The following is a 21,715-nucleotide window of genomic DNA, read 5'->3' as shown; positions in this document are numbered from 1 at the left end:
GCCGACTCACAGGAATCTGGTAAAGCTCCTGGATTGGATGGTTATTCTGTAGGATTTCATAAAAAATTTAAAAAATTGCTTTCTCCATATATGTTAGAAACGCTTAAAGATTCTTTTTTGATAGGAGATTTATCTCCCACATTTTATGAATCTTCTATTTCTTTAATTCTTAAGAAAGAAAAAGACCCTACTGACTGCGCTTCATATAGACCTATTTCGTTATTAAATGTGGATGCTAAAATTCTTTCAAAAGTAATGGCTAATCGACTGGAGAATATTCTAGCTAAAATTATCTCTCAGGACCAAACAGGTTTTGTAAAGGGCCGTTATTCCTTCTCTAATATTCGGAGACTGTTAAATGTTATATACTCATCCTTTTCTAACACTCCCCAATGTGCTGTTTCTCTTGATGCTGTTGGTAACAATTAAATCAAATCCTTAGAAAGACATGACATAGAATTGGAAGATGTAGAATCATTGTGGGTAAAGTTATGAAACTGCAAGGGTAAAAAAAAACAGATGTGAGTTATATACAGACTTTCAAATAGTAGCCAGAATGTGGAGTACAAATTATAATGGGAGATAGAAAAGGCATGTAAAAAGGGCAATGCTATAATAGTTATGGGGGATTTCAATATACATATTGATTAGGAAAATCAGGTTGGTTCTGGACCCCAAGAAAGGAAATTTGTAGAATATATGCGATACAGCTTCTTAGCAGCTTTGGTTGGGCCAAGTAGGAGAAAGCAATTATGGTTTGAATGTTGTGTAATGAACCAGATTTGATTAGGATGCTTAAGGAAAAGGGACTATTAGAAGGCAGTGATCATAATATGATCATATTCGCCCTTCAGTTTGAGAGGGAGCAGGTAAGTTCAGAGGTATCATTATTACAATGGTGTAAAGGAAATTGCAGAGGCATGAGAGAGGAACTGGCTAAAGCTGATTGGAAGGGGACAAAAGGGGACATCAGAACAGCAATGGCTGGAGTTTCTGGGGGGCAGTTCAGAAGGTGCAGGATAGATGCACCCCAAAGATGAAGAAGTATTCTAAAGGGAGGATGGCTGACAAGGAAGTCAAAGGCAGTGCAAAAGCAAGCACATATAATATAGCAAAAATTAGTGCGAAGTTAAAGGATTTGGATGCTTTCAAAAACCAACAGAAGGCAACTGAAAAACATACAGAGAGAAAAGATGAAATATAAAGGTAAGCTAGCCAATAATATAAAAGAGAATACCAAATTTTTTTCAGAAATATAAGGTGTAAAAGAGAGGCGAGAGTGGATATTGGACTGCTAGAAAATGATGCTGGAGAGGTAATAATGGTGGACAAAGGAATAGCAAATCAAGTTAATAAGTATTTTGCATCAGTCTTCACTGGAAGACACTAGTAGTATGCTAGAAATTCTAGAGTGTAAGTAGGCAGAAGTTAGTGTTGTTGCTATTACTAAGGAGAAGGTGCCTGGGAAGTTAAAAAGTCTGAAGTTAGGTAAGTCACCTGGACCAGATGGGCTACACTCCAGGGTTCTAAAAGAAGTAGATAAGGAGATTGTGGAAGACTGGAAAATTGCAAATGTCAATCCACTCTTTCAGATGGGAGAGAGGCAGAAGAAAGGAAATCATTGACCTGTTGACATGATTTCAGTGATTGGGACGATGTTGGAGTCCATTATTAAGGAACACATACAAAAAGCTGGAAGAACTCAGCAGGCCAGGCAGCATCTATGGAAAAGAGTAAACAGCTGATGTTTCAGGCCAAGACCCTTCCTCCATTATTAAGGATGAGGTTTCAGAGTTCTTGGAGGCACATTATAAAGTAGGCTAAAGTCAGCATCGTTTTCTTAAGGAGAAATCTTACCATATAACAATTACAGCATGGAAATAGGCCATCTCGGCCCTTCTAATCCGTGCCAAATGCTTACTCTCACCTAGTCCCACCAACCTGCACTCAGCCCATAACCCTCCATTCCTTTCCTGTCCATATAGCTATCTAATTTTACTTTAAATGACAATATCAAACCTGCCTCTACCACTTCTGCTGGAAGCTTATTCCACACAGCTACCACTCTCTGAGTAAAGAAGTTCCCCCTCATGTTACTCCAAAACTTTTGCCCCCTAACTCTCAACTCATGTCCTCTTGTTTGAATCTCCCCTAATCTCAATGGAAAAAGCCTATCCACGTCAACTCTATCTATCCCCCTCATAATCTTAAATACCGCTATCAAGTCCCCCCCCCAAGCTTCTACGCTCCAAAGAATAAAGACCCAACCTGTTCAGCCTTTCTCTGTAACTTAGGTGCTGAAACCCAGGTAACATTCTAGTAAATCTTCTCTGTACTCTCTCTATTTTGTTGACATCTTTACCTGACAAACCTGTTGGAATTCTTTGAGGAAATAACAGGCAGTATAGACAAAGGAAAATGAGTGGATGCTGTTTACTTGGATTTTCAGAAGGCCTTTGACAAGGTGTCGCACATGAGGCTGCTTAACAAGATAAGAGCCCATTGTATTGCAAGAAAGACACTAGATGGATAGAAGATTGGCTGATTTCTAGGAGGCAAAGAGTAGGAACAAAGGAGGCCTATTCTGGTTAACTACCGGTGACTAGAGGTGTTTTGCAGGGGTTGGTATTAGGACTGCTTCTTTTCACATTTTACGTCAGTGATTTGGATGATGAATTACTAGAAAAAAAATCCTGTGAGTTATTCAAGGTGAACATTAACAATCCTTATAAGAAATTAAATAGCTAAGGTCATTGTATCTTACTATGGATGGGCAATAGTGAGAAGAGTTTTCTTTGTAAAAGTAGTCAATTATATTCTAGTGCTTACAATGTAGTTTTAAAGTTAGTTGGTATTTAATAATGTAAGTATTTAAATTCTGGATAAAGATTATAACCCATGTCTGGAGGTGTGGTGGATACAGGACTTCATTTCTTTTATTGTTTACTTTTTATCATCTCTCCTATGAATAGGTGTGTTGGGTATTACTTTTCTCAAGCCATCCACCAGGGATGTTGGATCACGCTGGCTTATTAAGAAAGATACGGCTAGTATTATTCCACCTAACCTTCAATCAAGAAAATGGAACACTTTTCCTCAAAGAGAGGTACCCCTCATTCTTTCAAAGAATAATTTAGTTTAATACTAAAGATTGTTGTTTGAAAGATTGTTTTCTGTCATTTTTGTTGACAATTCCTTCTTACAGAGTTCTGTTTGTACTTAACTAATTTGAAAGAAACTTCATTTGAAACTTGTGTCAAATTACCTATTTCAATTATTCCCAGTGTGCATCATAAAAGGTATAACGCTACAGTTTTTTAAAATCTTTATATGCACTTGTCTACTTGTGCGTTTTGGAAACTATGAATAATTATTCTATCAAAAATTTAAAATATGATTGTCAAATATCTTGATGTGCTTTGTATATGGTGCGCAAACATTCATTTTGGTTTTGTTCCATACCAACTGCTGCAAATTCCAATCCCATTTTGTTGCAGGTACTCATCCTCAAAAACAATGATTGGTTAGGCACAAGCAGAAACTATTAACTAAATATTATCTTTGTTGGTTCACTAAAAATCCTACATTCAAGTTATACAAAACTACATGTCTGGGAACAACCACTAGGATTTTCTGACCCTCTCTGAATCATCAAAGAATAGAGAAGTTATTACCCACGAAGAAGAGTTTATACTGGTTAGGCTTTCCCCTTGATCTTGAACTCACACAAAGCCTAAAAGCATGTAACACCAGGCTCAAGGACAGTTTCTACCCCACTGTTATAATTCTATTAAAGTTCAAAGTAAATGTATTACCAAAGTACATGGGTATATGTCACTATATACAACCCTGAGATTCGTTTTCTTGCCGGCAATCACAGTAAATACAAGAAACTCAATAGAATCAATGAAAGACCGCAAGCAAAAGGATGGACCGTGGCCAACGTGCAAAAAATATTCAAGAAGAGAGAAAAGAAAAAAAACAATAATAGTAATAATAATAAATAAGCAGTTAATACCAATAACATGAGATGAAGAGTCCTTGAAGTTGATTAAATGGTTCCCTAATGTGATAAGATGGACTCTTGGCCATCTACCTTGTTATGATTTTGCAGTTTATTGTTTACCTGAAATGCACTTTCGCTATAGCTGCTACACTTTATTCTGCATTGTTATTGTTTTACCTTGTTCTATCTCAGCACACTATGTAATGATTAGATTTCAATGACAGTAAGAAAGACTAGCTTTTCATTATATCTCAGAACATGTGATAATAGTAGTCTCCAGAGTTTTCACTGTTTCTCTGCCCTGAAGTTGCCCTTTTTCTTACCAGATCGATTTTGTTGGGTCCAATTCATCTGACTGGCCCATGTCAGCTTCTCATTGGACCTGGGCTAAGACTACGAGCAGCGTTACTTTATTGTCCAATTCAATTTGACTTTCCGTTCCTTTTCTGACATGTCTATACATGAGATCCTGTACTGCCATGATGAGGCCAAGCTCTGGCTGGAGGAGCAGCACCTCATGTTCCATCTTGGTAACCACCAACCTGATGGTATAAACATCAATTTCTCCAACTTCTGGTAATTTCTTCCCCAAATCACTTTCTCTCTTCTACAATTCCCCATTCTGGTACCCTCTCACCCCTTTTCTCCTCCTCACCTGCCCATCAGCTCACTCTAGCTCCCCTCCTCCTTTCCCTTCTTCATGATCCACTGTCCTCTCCTAATGGACTCCTTCTTCTTCAGCCTTTTACCTCATGCACCTATCCCCTCCCAATTTCTTATTTCATTTCCCCCTCCCGTACCCAGCTACCTTCCCCATCACCTGGTCTTGCCCATCACCCACCAGCTTGTACTCCTTCTCCTTCGCCCACCTTCTCATTTGGGCTTCTACCCCTTTCCTTTCCTGTCCTGACAAAAGATCTTGACCTGAAACATTGACTATTTATTCCTCTCCATAAATCCTGCTTGACTTGCTGAGTTCCTTCAGTATTTTGTACCTGTTGCTCCAGACTTCCAACATCTGCAGGATCTTTTGTATTTACTTATTGGTCTCCCACCAGACATGTGCACAAGTTACTTTCTTTGTTCTCCCTAAATCAGGCAGGTTTAGACCATTCCAGCCAAGTCACCCAAACACTGGGGTCAGATTACTTTAGATCCCAGGCTGTCCCTTACATTTCTTAGCCCACCGTTGGTCAGAGTCGACCTTGAATGTTGCATCCTAGCTGCCTAGATATGGAAGTTAGGGTAGTATGATATGGAGAGTAAGTTGTTGCCAATGTAGCAAGCTCTCCCTCTCCACACAACTGATGAACCCAAAGGAATGGCAAGGATCAATACTGTTTGGCACCAGCAGCATCATAGGAGTTACCAGTAAGCATTGAACTCAACATAGGACTGCCTTAGGGATTCATGCTCTAGATTTTTCCAGTTTACTACTGAAGCATCCCCAATGAGTGGGTATAGCCACAAGATAGAGGAGATTTGAGATCAAAATTTTCCTTTTCCTAGATAAGCTGCCAGCCATGGCTGACATGCCCCATCTGTCCAAAGTGACTGGTTTTAAGGCGCCGGTACCCACCTTTGCTCCTTCTCCTGTCAGTAGAACTGGTTTCACTAGGTTTAATAGCTAAGTTATGCATGAAAGCCAGGAGCTGAATTTGAAATTTATAAAAATATTGAAAGGTATAGATAGGGTATATTGCAGGAAACTATTCCCCATATCACACACAGATCAAACTAAAGGACATAGATTTAGGGTAAAGCATAAGATGTTTAGAGCGGGATGTTCTCATTCAGAGAACAGTAAATACCTGGAATGCATTGTCTAGGAAATCATTGGAAACAGAGTCACTACTGTCAACGCAGACAGCATTTAAGAAGTGTCTAGCTGAGCACTCTCGGGCATAGAAAGTTACAGCCCAGCTGCTGAAAGATGGGATTAATGTAGATGGGTGCCCTCTGGTTAGTGTGGAAGTGATGAGATGAATGGCCGAATGACCTGTTTCCAGACTTTATGACTAACTACTTAGGCTTTTTCAGCAATTAAGTAATCACTTTTTATTTTCAAAGAGTAAGTTAGTCTGAATTCTGACCCAGATTCAGAATTTAATGTACATCTGTTTGGTTACATAGTGAAATGTTCCACATTTTTACATGGAGATTGTTTTAAATAATAAAAGATGAAATGATAGCAGGTGCAGAAAGTTTTACTTGTCTGTTATCCCTGACTGATGCCTCTTTTTGTTTTTAATGTTTCCAGTGCAAGGTACCAGGGCCTCCTATTGGCATGCAGCTCTGTGATCAGCAAGTGCAACCAGCAGAATCCCCATCTCCGGCTGTATTAAAGTGTCCCGCAGTTCTGGAAGTCCGTCAACTTTTTCAACATCAGCCCATAAACGTCGAAATGCAATTGAAAATGCAGACCTGCCTTAAGGTATCTCATTCGAATATTTTTCAGGCTGAATTGCAGAACAAAATGAAATGCTTAATAGTCTCACCAGAGTATCCGTTCAGTTCCTGTAGAGATTTGTCAGACTTAAAAATGAATATTCAAATATGAAGCCGTGTAATGTGATGCCTTCAAATTCTGACCACAGGCTAAGCAATCATTCTGTACTGAAGATTTGAGTATTATTAGGAAGAATACATAGATTAGCAGGACAGTTCTGGATCTCAAAGCATTTCACAGCTTAAAGAACAGACAGCATCATTGATTTTGTGAAATAATGTTCAGCAAAGATTCATAATGAATTAGTAGAAATGTTGCATGAAAACAGGCCAAAGAAGGAAAACTAAATTGCATTGGTATATAGTATCATTGTACTCCAAGATGAACCATCCAGGGAGAATGAATGTAGACGACAAATAAACAGTGCCAGTGCAATGCCCCAATATCTATTGTAAACATAGCAATACAGGCTAAATAAAAAGATATATTTTGTAATATTGAGTGTTCAGCCTGAAACATTTAATTCTGTTTAAGCCCTAACTTTTTTTAAAAATAATTCATTAACAACACTGCTTCTGAAATCAAATTATCATTTTCCATAACACTCTTACTGCCAAACTTTACCTGTAAAAGCTGTGCAGCTACTTTGCTTGAAAAGAGGATCCCCATTTCCTCACAAGGCTAAGGATCTTCAGCACGTCCTTAAAGACACTCACCAATTTTTATAGCTGCAGCTTAGAAAGCATCCTGTCTGGCTGAATCACAGCTTAATATGCAGAGCACAATAAAAATTGAAGAGTTCAGAATCACGTTATATCGAAGGGATAGGAAGGTAGGCAGAAGAGGTGGTGTGACTCTACTGGAAAGATTGGCATCAAATCAGTAGAAAGATGTGACATATGATCGGAAGAGGTTGAATCCTTGTGGGTTGAGTTACAAAATTGCAAGGAGTTACAAAAGGACATTGATGGCAGTTATATACAGCCCTCCCAACAGTCGCTGGGAGGTGGACCACAGATTACAACAGGGAAATAGAAAAGGCAAGTCAAAAGGGCAGTGTTATGGGAGATTTTAACATGCCGGTTAATTGGAAAAATAGACTGGTAATGGATCTCAAGAGAGTGAGTTTGTTGAATGCCTAAGAGATGGCTTTTTAATGGACAATGCCAAACTTTTAATTAAATCGTTGCATAGCATGGACCATACGGAATTGTTGTCAGAGTATGCTACTTTCAGACGTATTTTAAGGTGCCCAGGTCAAGTACTCTTTGAGACAACTGTGAATGAGAATTGGTGGATTTAAGTTGCACTGCCGAGATGTGGCCGCTGAATCTAGGTCACTCAGTGCAGTACTGAGGGAGGTGCATATTATTGCAGGTGCTGGTTGCTAGGTGAGGTTAAACAGCTTCTTCTTCAAGGTGAGATAAAACTTAACATGGCACTTTTCAAAGAACAACATGGAAGGTCTTGGGTTACAAGGCAATATTAACCTCTCAATCATCATCAGGAGAATAGATTATTTTGTGCTACATAAAAATTGATGACTGAGTTTCTTACATGATAAAGTATTTCATTGAGTTTGAAGCATTTAAATGATATGAAAAAATCGACAAGAAGTCACAGTCCCCAAGAAGGCTGCCCTTTAATCGGCAGAGTTTACAGTTTCTTTAATTTAGTGACAATGAGTACATGATGAGTGTTTCCTGGGAATTTAGCTTTCAGTGCATTGTTGAATAATTAACTGGATATTAATGACTTTGCAAATATAGAAGCTGCAGTTTTGGGAAGAGGAACATTAATGACTTTAAACTCCTGATTTGGCTAATATGCTTTGGAAAGTTATTTTAGCCAAAACAATTCTTTAGCTTGAACTGTTGACTTCCTGAATCATTGCAGGATATTATTTCACTAACACAAGTGATCCTGCAGATACTAGAAATCTTGAGCAACACACACAAAATGCTAGAGAAACTCAGCAAGTCGTGCAGCATCTATAGGGAATAAACAATTGAGGTTTCAAGCCAAGACCATTCATTAGTAAATGAAAAGTAGAAACCAGAAATGCAAGGTGGGGAGAGGGGAAGGAATACAAGCTGGTAGGTAATAAGTGAGACCATGTGAAGGGGAAAATAGCCGAATCAGGGAGGAGAGATACGAAGTAAGAACCTGGGAGGGGATAAGTGGATAAGATAAAGGGCTGAAGAAGATCTAATCTAATAGAAGAGGACAGTGGACCATGGTAGAAAGGGAAGGAAGAGGGCACCAGAGGAAGTAACAGGCAGGTAAGGAGAAGAGAGTGAAGACTGAGAGGGAACCAAAATCGGGCATGGAGAAAGAGAGAAGAGGAGGGGCTGAAATTACCATAAACTAGAGAGGTGTTCATGCCATCAGGTTGATGACTACTCAGACAGAATATGAGGTGTTACTCCTCCAGCCTGAGTGTGGTCTCATCATGGTAGAGAGGAGGCCATGGATCAACATGTCGGAATGGAATTGGGAAGTTGAAGTTAAATAGGTGGCTACCGGGAAATTGTGCCCTTTTTTGGCAGAAGGTGTTCAATAAAGCAGACCCCCAATCAACATCAGGTCTCCATAGTAACATAGCATTTACTGCGATACTATTACAGCTCGGGAGATTTCAGAGTTCGGAGTTCAATTCCGGCACCATTCTGTAAGGAGTCTCTGTATGTCATCCCCATGGAATCCATGGGTTTTCTCCAAGTCCTCTGGTTTCCTCCCACAGTCCAAAGATATAGCGGGTAGTTTAATTGAACATTGTAAATTGTCCCAAAATTAGGTTAGGGTTAATAGGGTTTATCGGGGGTTGCTGGGGTAGCGTGAATCGAAGGACCAGAGGAGACTACTCCTTACTGTATCACTAAATAAATAAATATATAAATATTTTAAAGTCATCATCATATATTTTAAAGGAAAAAATTTCAAGTACTGATACCAAAAGATTCCTCAACAAAATGTAGAGTTTTTGAGACATTGTTTTATTGAATCTTGAGCATCAACTCCTTTAAATTATGATCCAACACAGAGAGCAACAGCAAGTGGATGTCCCTTTTTACTCTGGAGGCTGAATAATTTATAGTGGTTCTTCTCTTTCACCAAGTAAGACAAGAGTAAAAGAAACTTTGACAAAATTTCCACCCTCCCAGAAAGTGACCCAATAATGTTAGAATAGTATCCAAATATGCAGTTTGTTAGATGAAAGTACTGTAGATGCCAAAGTAGAGTGCATATGCAAACGGAATCAGGAACAGACAAACCTGCCATTTGCAGTCAGTCATGAAAGGTTCGAACAAGCAAGGTAAACACGAGGAAATCTGCAGATGCTGGAAATTCAAGCAACAAACACAAAATGCTGGTGGAATGCAGCAGGCCAGACAGCATCCATAGGAAGAAGCACAGTTGACGTTTTGGGCCGAGACCCTTCGTCAAGACCAACTGAAAGAAGAGATAGTAAGAGATTTCAAAGTGGGACGGGAAGGGGGAGATACGAAGTGATAGGAGAAGACAGGAGGGGGAGGGATAGAGCTAACAGCTGGAAAGTTGATTAACAAAAAGGATACAAGGCTGGAGAAGGGAGAGGATCATGGGACGGGAGGCCTAGGGAGAAAGAAAGGGAGAGGGGAGCGCCAGAGGTAAATATTTTTTTTGCACGTACATACTGGCCTATCCCAATAGAAGTCAACAACTATTTTCTCCAACCATAAATTTATATAACCAGTACCAAAATTGAAGGAAAGCTTCTTTATGATACATAAGAATCTTAGCAAACTTTAAGCTTGAAATTTTTATTTTAGCAAAGTATTATTACAATTTCCATATTAGTTCTAAATTTTCTAATATTTTGATCAATAACGTAATTGTAGGAATACATAGAACGTGTTCTACAGAAGGAGCAAGTGCTAAATGAAATGAGGCTTAAGGAGCCACGAAATGAAGAAGAGGTTGCCCGCGCTGCCAATCTGCTCAAATTGGTTCTGGTATGAAACTACTGCTATAACTTGAGACAGTTCATCAAATAATGTCTATTATTCAAAAGTAATTATGATATAGTATAAAGCATAGTCACGCTCTATCTAGGACAATAGATTTTAGAAGCAAGTACTAACCTGGATTGGATGCAACATTAATTCATCAGAATATGGCCTGTGCATAAATTTGCTATTTTTCCTTGAGGTCGAGGAGTCAACTAATTAAACTGCTTCAAATGCTAAATGGATTTGATAGTATAAATGCAGAAAAAAATTTACTCTGGCAGGGAAATCCTTAAGGGTATAAAAGTAATATTAATCCTAATATTAGAGCCAGGCCACTTCAGATTAAATTTAGAAAATGCTGTTTTACAAAAAAAAAGTAATGGTAATCTGGAGCACTCTTCTCAAAGGTTGGCTATGGATATTAAGGAAGTCAAATTTTTCACAAATTCTTTTTCAAGTGAATCCATCAAGTGATAAGCGATAAACATGGGTAAAAGAAGTTTTGGTACAAATAATCCAAGTTCTCAAAATATGTAAATCAACTTGGGTAGTCTCATCTTTCCCCATCAGCTCAGAGGTTTGGTGTAATATTTATTTATTTATTAATTTATGGGATGTGGGCTTAGCCAGCATTTATTGCCCACCTCTAGTTGCCCTTGAGAAGGTGGTGATGAGCTGCCGCCTTGAACCGCTCCTGTCCCTGAGGTGTAAGTACACCCACAGTGCTGTTAGGGAATTCCATAACTTTGACCCAGCAACAATGAAGGAACAACGATATGTTTCTAAGTCAGGATGGTGAGTGATTTGGAGGAGGTTTTCCAAAGTATTTGGTGTTCTCGTCCTTCTAGATGGTAGTGGTTGTGGGTCTGGAAGGTGTGCCTTAGGAACTTTGATGTTTTGTTGCAGTGCGTCTTGTAGATAGCACACACTACTACAACAACTGTTCATCAATGGTAGAGGAATTGGATGCTTGTGGAAGGGGTACCAATCAAGTGGGCCGCCTTGTACTGGATGGTGTCAAGCTTCTTGAGTGTTGCTGGAGCTGCACTCATCCAAGCGAGTAGCGAGTATTCTAGCACATTCCTGACCTGAGCCTTGTAGATGGTAGACAGGCTTTGGGGAGTCAGGAGGTGAGTTACACACCGCAGGATTCTTAGCCTTTGTCCTGCTCTGGTAGCCACTGTGTTTATATGACTAGACCAGTTCAGTTTCCTGTCAATGGTAACCCCCAGGATGTTGATAGTAGGGGATTCATTGATGGTGATGCCACTGAATGTCAAGGGACAATGATTAGAGCCTCTCTTGTTGGAGATGGTCATTTCTTGGCACTTGCATGGCTCGAATGTTACGTGCCACTTACTAGCCCAAGCCTGGATATTGTCCAGATCCTCCTGCATTTGGGTATGAACTGTTTCACTATCTGAGGAGTCACAAATGGTGCGGAACATTGTGCAGTCAGCTGTGAACATCCCCACTTCTGACATGATGGAAGGGAGGTCATTGATGAAGCAGCTGAAGATGGTTAGTCCTAGGACACTTCCTTGAGGAACTCCTGCAGTGGAGGGTTTCCCCCTAATTCCCATTGACTCCACTTTAGCTAGGGCACCTCGATGCCATACTTGGTCAAATGCTGCCTTGATGTCAAGGGCTGCCGCTCTTACCTCACTTCTGGTATTTAGCTCTTTGGTCCATGTTTGGAAAAAGGGGTTGATGAGGACAGGAGCTGAGCGACCTTGACGGAACCAAAACTGGACATCTGTAAGCAGATTATTGCCAAGTAGGTGATGCATGATAGCACTGTTAATGACCCCCTTCCATTACTTTGCTGATGATTGAGAGTAGTCAAATAGAGCGGTAATTGACTGGATTGGACTTGTCTTGTTTCTTGTGTACAGGACATACCTGGGCAATTTTCCACGTTGCAGGGTAGATGACGGTAATTTCATAAATTGTCATTATTTTCTCTACAATTGGTGATGTCACATGCCCTGTTTAGCGGGGCGTGTAAGCTATTTTGGCATAATTTAGCATAATCTTATTTAGTGTCTTCGATGCTTTAGAAGAGATATTAATTGATTTACTTTAGAACAGGTTAATGTTTTGTGTAATAGCAGCAAAATCACCTTTAGCCAATTACATTATTCATACTCCCAGTTTCAGAGAGCAAAACTGAAACCTAGTTTGATGCAGCAGAATAATTTTGTGTTATTGTTCTTTTCCATCAGTGATCCTTTCCCATTTCTCATGAATCTGTTTCTTTGTAAATGTCCAAAGCTGCTGTAGATCACCAGTATAGAGCCAATGTCCAAATAGATGTCTTCCCACATGAGAGGAAGAGAACAAGGTTAATGTTAGAACATAAATGTTATCACATTTTATTACAGACGAGTGTTGCTATTAAATGTATATTATTCTTGGATCATGAAAATTTATGTTCTTCTCACTTTACATCACACCCCAAGGTAGCATGTCTTGTTCGCATTTTATTTCTATTTGACATTTTTGCATAAATAATGCTTTTGTTCTGTACAGTCTTTACCTGATGATGAGCTACGTCAAATGGAAGAGAAGGAAGCAAATAAAGGTACATTTCTGAGTGTTTACGTGACAACAGGATAGTAATTGTGGAGTTTTTGAATAGTTAGCTGAGGAGATTTGAACAGATAAATATTTATTCTGCTGTAACATTCTCTATTTGAAACATAATTGAATAACATTTTAGATTATGCTACCAAATCAGGTACTTGATAACTGGAAACTGATTTTAAGTTGTAACTTATTAGCAGAACAGATTCTGCAGATGCTGGAAATCTAGAATAACACACACAAAATGCTGGATGAACTTAGCAGGTCAGGCAGCATCTATGGAGGGGAATAAGTGGACAATGTTTCAGGTCAAAACCCTTCATCAAGACTAGAAAGGAAGAGGAAAGAAAGCTTCTTGTCCTCTTCCTTCAACGGTGTTCAGGACACTCAACACCCGACAGAACAAAGCAGCTTATTTCACAGGCACCTCATCCACAACTATTCACTCACCACACTATACACATTGAACCTTACTGCAGGGCATGCTTTAGGTGATTCAATAATGCATCACCATCAGTACAAATACAGAATTAATATATTTTGAAATAGACCAAAAGCAGGGAAATGGAAGTTCTTCTGTATTTCATTATGTTGCAGGATTTACATTGATGGCAATCGCATTTTTGATGGGATTCTTACCAGTGTAACCACTGATTGTCCTCTTTCTCATCCAAGCTAACATCTACCCAATAATGATGTAATATCAATTGTAAAAATAATCACCTCTGGAGGAGGAATCCATAGATTTTTATATTTTTTCCTGTTACTAGTTCCCTCTGCTATTTAAAAATCTTAAAGCAAGCAAATTTTGCAGCTATTTTAAATCAACTGCTGGTAATAGCAACAAATGTAATTTGATTTGGAATCAGGTTTATTATCACTGATGTTTGTCATGAAATTTGTTTTGTGATGACAGTATAATGCAAGACATAAAATTACTATGTGTTACAAACAATATATAAATTAACAGTGCAGGAGAAGAATGGTGAGGTAGTGTTCACAGTCCATTCCGAAATCTGATGGGAGAGAAGAAGAAGCAATTCCTAAATTATTGGCTGTGGGTTTTCAAGTACCTCCTCCCTGGTTGTAATAATAAAAAGCGGACCTGTCCCAGATGGTGAAGGTGCTTAATGACGGATGCCACCTTCTTGTGGCACCGCGTTTTGAGATGTCCTCGATGGTGGCTCAATGGAGCTGGCTGAGTCTACAACCCTTTGCATCTTCTTTCTCCTGAGCATTGGAGCTTGCGTACCAGGGATTGATGCAACCAGTCAGAATGCTCTTCACCCTACAGCAGTAGAAATTTGCTGGGGTCTTTGATGACAAACCACAGCTGCTCAAACTCCTAATACAGCATGTGTGCTGGGTGCCCTCACCATGATTGTGCCAAAGTGTTAGGCTCAGGTCAAAGTGTTAGGTCATGCCAATGTTGAGTGCAAGGTTGTTGTGCGACACCATTCAACCAGCTGAAATTTCTCTGTCCTGTATGCCTCTTCCATGTCTTCTGAGATTCTGTTAACAACATTGATGTCATCAACAATTTTATAGATTTCATGCAAATATGTTAGTATGATGTAATAAGCTTGATGGTCTATGTAGTTTCCAAGCATCTTATAGTTCTATTATATGTTATGTATACACAGTTGATGTAGCTTCAATTTATGAGGAAGCTATATCGTCCACTTTCCAGAACGTATCTGAGAGATACACATGTGAATGGATTGAAGCAGACTCAGAGAGGTATGTCAATACAATTTTTACAAAATGTTTTGCTATTTATTTCATTATTCAGACTACACAGGTGCTATCAACTACCTTAAATGGAGTTATGTATCCAAAACAAATCTACCTAGTGATATGCTGGGTGATTAGAGTGAAGCAGTTTCCTTTTACAGGAACGAAAAAACACTCAGTGGCAAAATTCCATCAGCAACACAATTGCCAAAGTTCTATCTTTGAACATCTACCAAGCTAATATCTTTAGCCTTAAAGTAACTAGATATATAAAAAGATAAAAACAATGAAAAAATTAAATATTTATACAACAATCATTTAACAATTCATAGAAGAATATTAGAAGAGTAATGGCCCAGGAGGAGGCCATTAAACACTTCAAATCCATGTTCATTATCTTCAAGAGTAGTACAGCTAGTCTTACACACCCTCTATTCTCTTTAGCCCTGATTACATTAACCTTTTGCTGTGTAATTGGGCTTTTCCACATCTCTTCTTGGTTCTTTTACCAATCGCTTAAAGCTGTTTTATTTGGTTCTAGAACCTTCCATAAATGGGAAGGTTCTCTCTATCCACAGGGTTTAGTGTCCTCATTATTTTAAATGTAATGCTATCTCTCCACCTTTTGCTATGAGAGCCAATTCTAGTTTCCCCACCCTTTTCTGTAACATAAGTGTCGTATCCCTGGAATTTTTTCCATAGTATTTCTCTACACTTCTCCATCCCTCACAGTCTTCCCAAGATGTGACCTGAATAAATATTGTTCAAATTTTATGTAGAATTCAATTTTGTATTCTGCAAAAGAATGGTGAAGAAAGTATGCCTTACAAAGCAAAATAACTACTTCTAGTGTCAATATCACAGTGTGTACAGTATTATCAAATGCGTCATAAACTTGATGCCTAATCACAGACTAAGTAAATTAAACTTCTTAAGCCTGAAACTTCTCAAAACGAAGTAAGCAATTCCACTTGGAGTTTTCAGTAATAACCTCTAGTATGAGGAGGAGGTTTGGACTGCACTGATCAAGTTGGAGTGACTTCTTTGCAGCTGTCCGCTAAAAGACGCATTCAAGTAAAGAATGGATATAGAAAGGTGGCAATCAGAGAGGTCATTTGGGAAGTTATTGCAATTATTTCTAATATGTACTAAATAGTGACTCCTTTGTAATATGTTACTTGCTCTTTTTATGGCACTATTTCATGTTTTTGCCAGTAATTCTAAAGATTATTAAGTATCTCAACGTTCAAAGTTAAAAGTAAATTTATTATCAAAGAACTTAAATGTCAGCATGTACTACCTTAGTATTCAAGACTCTAGATCCTAATGAAAATTATTTGTATATGAATAAGTCAGTGACTTTCATAATCTATGTATTCGTTTCCCTTGTGTCTGTAGCAACCAGAAACGTATCTGTGCATCTCGATGGCCACAAACAATGGAACAATACAGGTAATTATAAACTAAGAAAGATTCAACTTTGTAACTTCTGATGAATACTGTATATCAAAATAGAGAAATGTGACTTGCATACATTTTATCATATTTAACATTTTATATTTCATGACTTTCTAGTCTAACGGCAGATTAATATATCGTTTACCAAATTCATGAGCCATCACTCAAGTAATGCAGTAGTTTCAACACTGACCCGCACAAACTCCAGTGTCGTGGTGACATTTCTAATCAGAACAATGGCATAACCCTTGTTTAATCAAGACCCTTCCCTCTGGTGGCCCTGATAGGGAAGAAGGATTTCTGTGGATCAATGAAAACAGCAGCAGCAGTTTAAGGAGGGACTTTACTCCCATTTAGTTAACATTCCCTAGACAGCCAGTTTACACCATACGTAAAGATTTTTGTACACAGCATCCCACATCTCACCAAAAATATACACCTATATATGCCACCAAAGGAAAATAACTTCCATAGCTTGTCAGAAACAAAGTCAAAGCAACAATCCATAAACAGCACATCCTGGAATTTAAAGAAGTGCATTTAACAGTTGCTGTGCCATGGGTCCTCAATCATTTTGTTCACAGACCTGTTACTTGAAATAGAGTAGTATGCAAGGTTCCTGAATCAGGCTTTGATGCTAAAGAAGGCAGAAGGCCTTTCATGGATTAACTTGATAAGTAAAGGGGTTGGAGAAAGGTTGGCTGATGTTGACTGGTTGGAGGTAGAACGGCTTATGTTAACAGGGGATGGGCATTGCCGGTCTGATGGGGGTTACAATCAATAGGCATGCAGCTGTCAGTCACAGAACTGGCAGCCAAGAATGTAGTCATTGGTCAAGGGATCAGGGTATAAACGACTTGATTAAGAGTATATGTTCTTTTGTTGGAGGATAGCCAGGGTGTTAGTTGAGCCAGAAGGAATAATGATGAATGATGGTGTTAAGTGTAATGCCTGCATAGGAGGCTGGCTATTAGTCTGGGATACAACTATCAGTCGAGAGGTTTTAAGACCAAAAGGAATGATGTCATTGTCAGGAATGGTGTCAAGTTGAATAAAATCAAAGGCAGGTCAATGGATGGAGAGGTTAATGGAAGATCAACTTGTAGAGTGAGTGGATCTTTGGTAGGGTTGGTACTGGTGTGTGGGGTTAGTCTAAGGAAAAGCTGTAAGAAAATAATTGAAAGGATTCCATTTGATTTGCATATCCAGGACTAGCCAGGAAACTGCTATTTTTTCCCATTCTTCTTTACAAAACTGCTCAAGCTCTGTCAGATTGCACGGAGATCATGAGTGAGCAGCTCTTTTCAGGTCCAGCAACAAATTCACAATTGGATTGAGGTCTGGGCTCTGACTTGGCCTCTCCAGGACATTAATGTTATTTTTAATCCATTCCTGTGTAGCTTTGGCTTTATGCCTGGGGTCATTGTCTTGCTGGAAAACAAATCTTCTCCCAAGTCGTATTTCTCTTGCAGACTGCATCGGGTTTTCCTTCAGGATTTCCCTGTATTTTGAAGCATTCATTTTACCCTCTACCTTCGCAACCCTTCCAGGGCCTGCCACAGAGAAGCATTCCCACAGCATGATGCAGCTACCACCATGTTCACGCTAGGGATGGTATGTTTTTGATGATGTGCTATGTTTGGCTTATGCCAAACATAGTGTTTAGTCTGATGGCCAAAAAGCTCAATTTTGGTTTCATCAGACCATAGAACCTTCTTCCAGCTGACTTCAGAGTCTCCCACGTGCTTTCTGGCAAACTCTAGCTGAGATTTCATGTGAGTTTTTTTCAACAGTGGCTTTCTCTTTACTACTCTCCCATATGGCTTCTATGGTGAAGTACACGGCCAAGAGTTGTTGTATGTGCAGTCTCTCCCATCTCAGACACTGAAGCTTGTAACTCCCCTAGAGTTTCATAGGTCTCTTGGTGGTCTCCCTCACTCGTCCCCTTCTTGTGCGGTCACTCAGTTTTTGAGGCAGATTTACAGCTGTGCCATGTTCTTTCCATTTCTTGATGATTGACTTAACTGTACTCTTAAGCGATATTGACTGACTTGGAAATTTTCTTGTATCCATCTCTTAACTTGTGCTTTTCAATAACCTTTTCACGAAGGTGCTTGGAGTGTTCTTTTGTCTTCATGGTACACAGTTTTTGCCAGAATTCTGACTCACCAGCATTTGGACCTTGACTGCACACAGTGATCTCCATTTAACCAATTATGTGACTTCTAAAACCTACTGGCTGCACCTCTGATGATTTGGTGTGTCATATTAAAGGGAATGAATACTTATGCAATCAATTATTTTGTGTTTTAGATCACTTTGTAGAGATCTGTTTTCGCTTTGACGCAAAAGTGTCTTTTTCTGTTGATCAGTGTCAAAAAAAGCCAAATTAAATCCACTGTGATTCAATGTTGTAAAACAATAAAACATGAAAACTTCAAAGGTGTGAATACTTTTAATAGGCACTGTATATTCACATTAATCTTCAGAAGTTGAATAATAGATGTTCTTACCTGCTTCCTCGGTAAAGGTGGCTTTATATTATCTTGTGTAATACTGTAGAGCAAAAGTAGGAATTGGCATCTGAATTAGTTATTAATTAAATATATAATCCTCTAAAAATGTAATTTTCCTTGTTAGCCACTGATAGTGGGTTGAGTTTTTGGTTTTGAGATTCAGATTTCATTGAATGATTTAAATTCTAAACCAAATATTTGGAGTTTAGCAAGCACTCATCCAACTACTTACCAGTATTTAATACTAAACACTCATTTCAATAGGTTTAGCATTATTGCCACATGCGTCTTTGGAAATCAATATTTCATGTCATATGTGGTTAGAAATAATTAAGTGCTTGACCTGCTTTGTCTTAGTATTGATTTTGCATCCCGTAAGTTGTGAAAAATCTGAAAATCAGCAAGTAAATTAGCAAATTACTTTTCAAAAGTTTGTATTATGGAAATAAAAATATCAGTAACACCTTCAAAAGAAATCCAGAATTTTTTTTAAAAACTTCCATATTGTTTTGAGTGAGTGAGAGGGCTCTGTCATTTAGAGTTGACCATGGATATAGTGTCCTAGCTGTCTAGATACACAAGCCCAGGCAGTACAATATGGAGAGCAAGCTGTTGCCCATGTAGCAAGCTCACTCTCTCCATCCATCTGATGTACCCAAAGGAACGACAGAGACCGATACAGTTTGGTACCTGCAGCGTTGCAGGAGTTGCCAGTCAGCATTGAAGTCAATGTAGGACTGCCTTAGGCACTCCAGCTCAGGATTGCTCCTCAGGGTTTGCTCCTGAAACTTTCCCCATGTGTGGGTATAGTTGTGAGGCAGCAGAGATTTGAGATCAGAGTTTTCCTTCTCCTAAATGAGCTGCCAGCCACAGCTGACAAGCCCCATCAGGATGAAGCAACTGGTTTTAAGGCTCCATTAGCCCTCCTTTGCCCCTTCTTCTGTCAGTAGAAACGGTTCCATCGGGCTTAGTAGCTAAGCCATGCGTGAAGACCAGGAGTTGGATTTGGTTGTCAGAGGCTATTCGAGGTTCACTCCATTGGGAGCATTTAATAGGTAGTGGGACTTTGTCCCCATTACCACCCCAGCTATAACAACCTTAAGGAACCATGTTTTTTTACCACAACCTTAAGTGCATACTATAATTGATTCTAAATGCAAACAGATGTGATTTTTTTTATATATCTTATAATTGTCTATGTATTAACAGACAGGAGCTTGAAGCAGATAAAGCCTGCAGATTAGCTTTGAGGAACATGATTGTCCCACCATATTTTCTTTCTGAGTTGGACACGGCTTTTGACACATCTCAGGTATTGCTTTAGTTTATTTTTGTTAAAGCTTAATACTGCGTAAAAAAGTTAATGAGCCTTCTTCCATTGATCAGGAAGATAAACATCTTAATTTACAAGTAATCAAATTATTCAAGTTCAAACAAGTTGAATTTGTCAAAAACAAAGCTGATTGGAGGAAGCTAAGTAATATTAATGTTACAGTAGATGTCATCCTGTTTCTAAAAATAATGATCATGCTTTAGAAACCTAACTGATTTATTTGAGAAGATGAAATTAATGATTGAGAGCTAATTAAGGATCACTGTAAATACATCTATAATTTAAATTAGTAGATACACTAACAAAAAACAGAGGTTGAAGAAGTAGGATTATAATGTAGTATCCCTCCACCTGAACCTCCTTTTTAATTTCTTATGTTCCCACTGAGGATACAGGATCACTCTTTTAATTACTCTTTTAGCTTAGCTGCACTTGTACAGTAAATGTAGTTTCATAGTTGAGGCATTTAAAGCTGGGCTACCGCCTCGACCTTCACAGTTCCTTAAAGTATAAGTATTGCCGTCAAGTTCCTGATAAGAGTTTCAGGATTTGCAGACAGTAATATATAAGTAGTGATATTTTCATTGCCACTTGTCTTCCTGGCTGTAGACGTTAAAGGTTTTTAAAAGAGCCTGTTGGTGTATCTTGGTGAGTAACTTCAACAATGGTGAAAGGAATGAATACGTAGAAGTTAGGATGCCAGACAAGTACATGATCTTGAAATTCTTGGAACTGCACCCAATTAAGAAAGCTGAAATATTTCATCACACTTCTAGCTTATGCTTGTAAATGTTGAAAGACTTGAGGAACCAGACAGTTAGTCATTCACTGCAAGATACAGAATTTCTAACTGCTCCAGCAGCCAAAATGTTTCTTGGCCAGCCCAGTGTAGCTTTTATCAATGATGGCCTTCAGAATATTGATAGTGTCGTCAGGAGAGAGGAGTGGGGAGAAGGATGATAGCTAGACATTGGTAATGCCAGTGAATGTTAAAGGTAAATGTTTAGACTTTCTCTTGTTTATATTGCTCATTACCTGACATTTGTGCAGCATAAATATTACCTGTCATTGATCATTTTCTATTTTCCAGATTATATTTTAAGGGCCATTCTGATTTTATACAGTATAAATTTCTCAGTATAAATGCTGTTTATGAATGGAATTAAGCATTGTGGACTTACAACATTTTGATTTGAAGAACTATGTTGTTGAACCAGCTGAAAGGACTAAGCAATTTTGCCCTTTATATCTTTTCTGCCATTCAATTACAAACGTTTGTAAATCAAGGGCGAAATATACAGACCTGCTTTGTGACTGGAAGTGCCTGTTTAATTTCCCGTCATGTTGATCTCAATGGAAAGCAACCCATTGGGACCGGTTCCAATAAATGAACTTCCAGTCATTCAGCACTGAAAATGATGAGGCACTGTAAAAGAATTTCTATGCGTGACTTTTTCCAGTCCTGAAGTTACCTAGTTCTAGAATTACTAGGTTAGGGAAAACACATCCATAAGCATGATTCACAGGATCCAGTGGCTTCATGGTGTTATTTTGATCTCTGTCATTTACTAAGGAATTACTGTCAAAAGGAGGCACAGCATAGGAACAGTTCCTTCAGATCCCTGAGACTGTGCCAACCAT

General features: G+C 38.7%; 1 protein-coding gene across 11 annotated transcripts in view; it reads left to right on the top strand.

The window, feature by feature from the left end:
• spag17 (sperm associated antigen 17) overlaps nt 1-21,715 on the top strand; it is a 287,464-nt gene that overhangs the window by 204,459 nt on the left and 61,290 nt on the right. For all 11 annotated transcript variants that reach the window (XM_072260331.1, XM_072260332.1, XM_072260334.1 and 8 more), the window contains 7 exons: nt 2,973-3,106; nt 6,267-6,440; nt 10,337-10,450; nt 12,980-13,031; nt 14,677-14,773; nt 16,166-16,219; nt 19,951-20,053. In XM_072260331.1, coding sequence (XP_072116432.1) covers nt 2,973-3,106; nt 6,267-6,440; nt 10,337-10,450; nt 12,980-13,031; nt 14,677-14,773; nt 16,166-16,219; nt 19,951-20,053 — 728 coding nt within the window. The remainder of the gene's footprint in view (nt 1-2,972; nt 3,107-6,266; nt 6,441-10,336; nt 10,451-12,979; nt 13,032-14,676; nt 14,774-16,165; nt 16,220-19,950; nt 20,054-21,715) is intronic.

The sequence above is a fragment of the Mobula birostris genome, chromosome 6 (genome assembly GCF_030028105.1).
Source record: "Mobula birostris isolate sMobBir1 chromosome 6, sMobBir1.hap1, whole genome shotgun sequence".
Taxonomy (NCBI): Eukaryota; Metazoa; Chordata; class Chondrichthyes; order Myliobatiformes; family Myliobatidae; genus Mobula; species Mobula birostris.
Note: the sequence above shows the minus strand (reverse complement) of the source record. Positions and strands in the feature narration are given on the sequence as shown.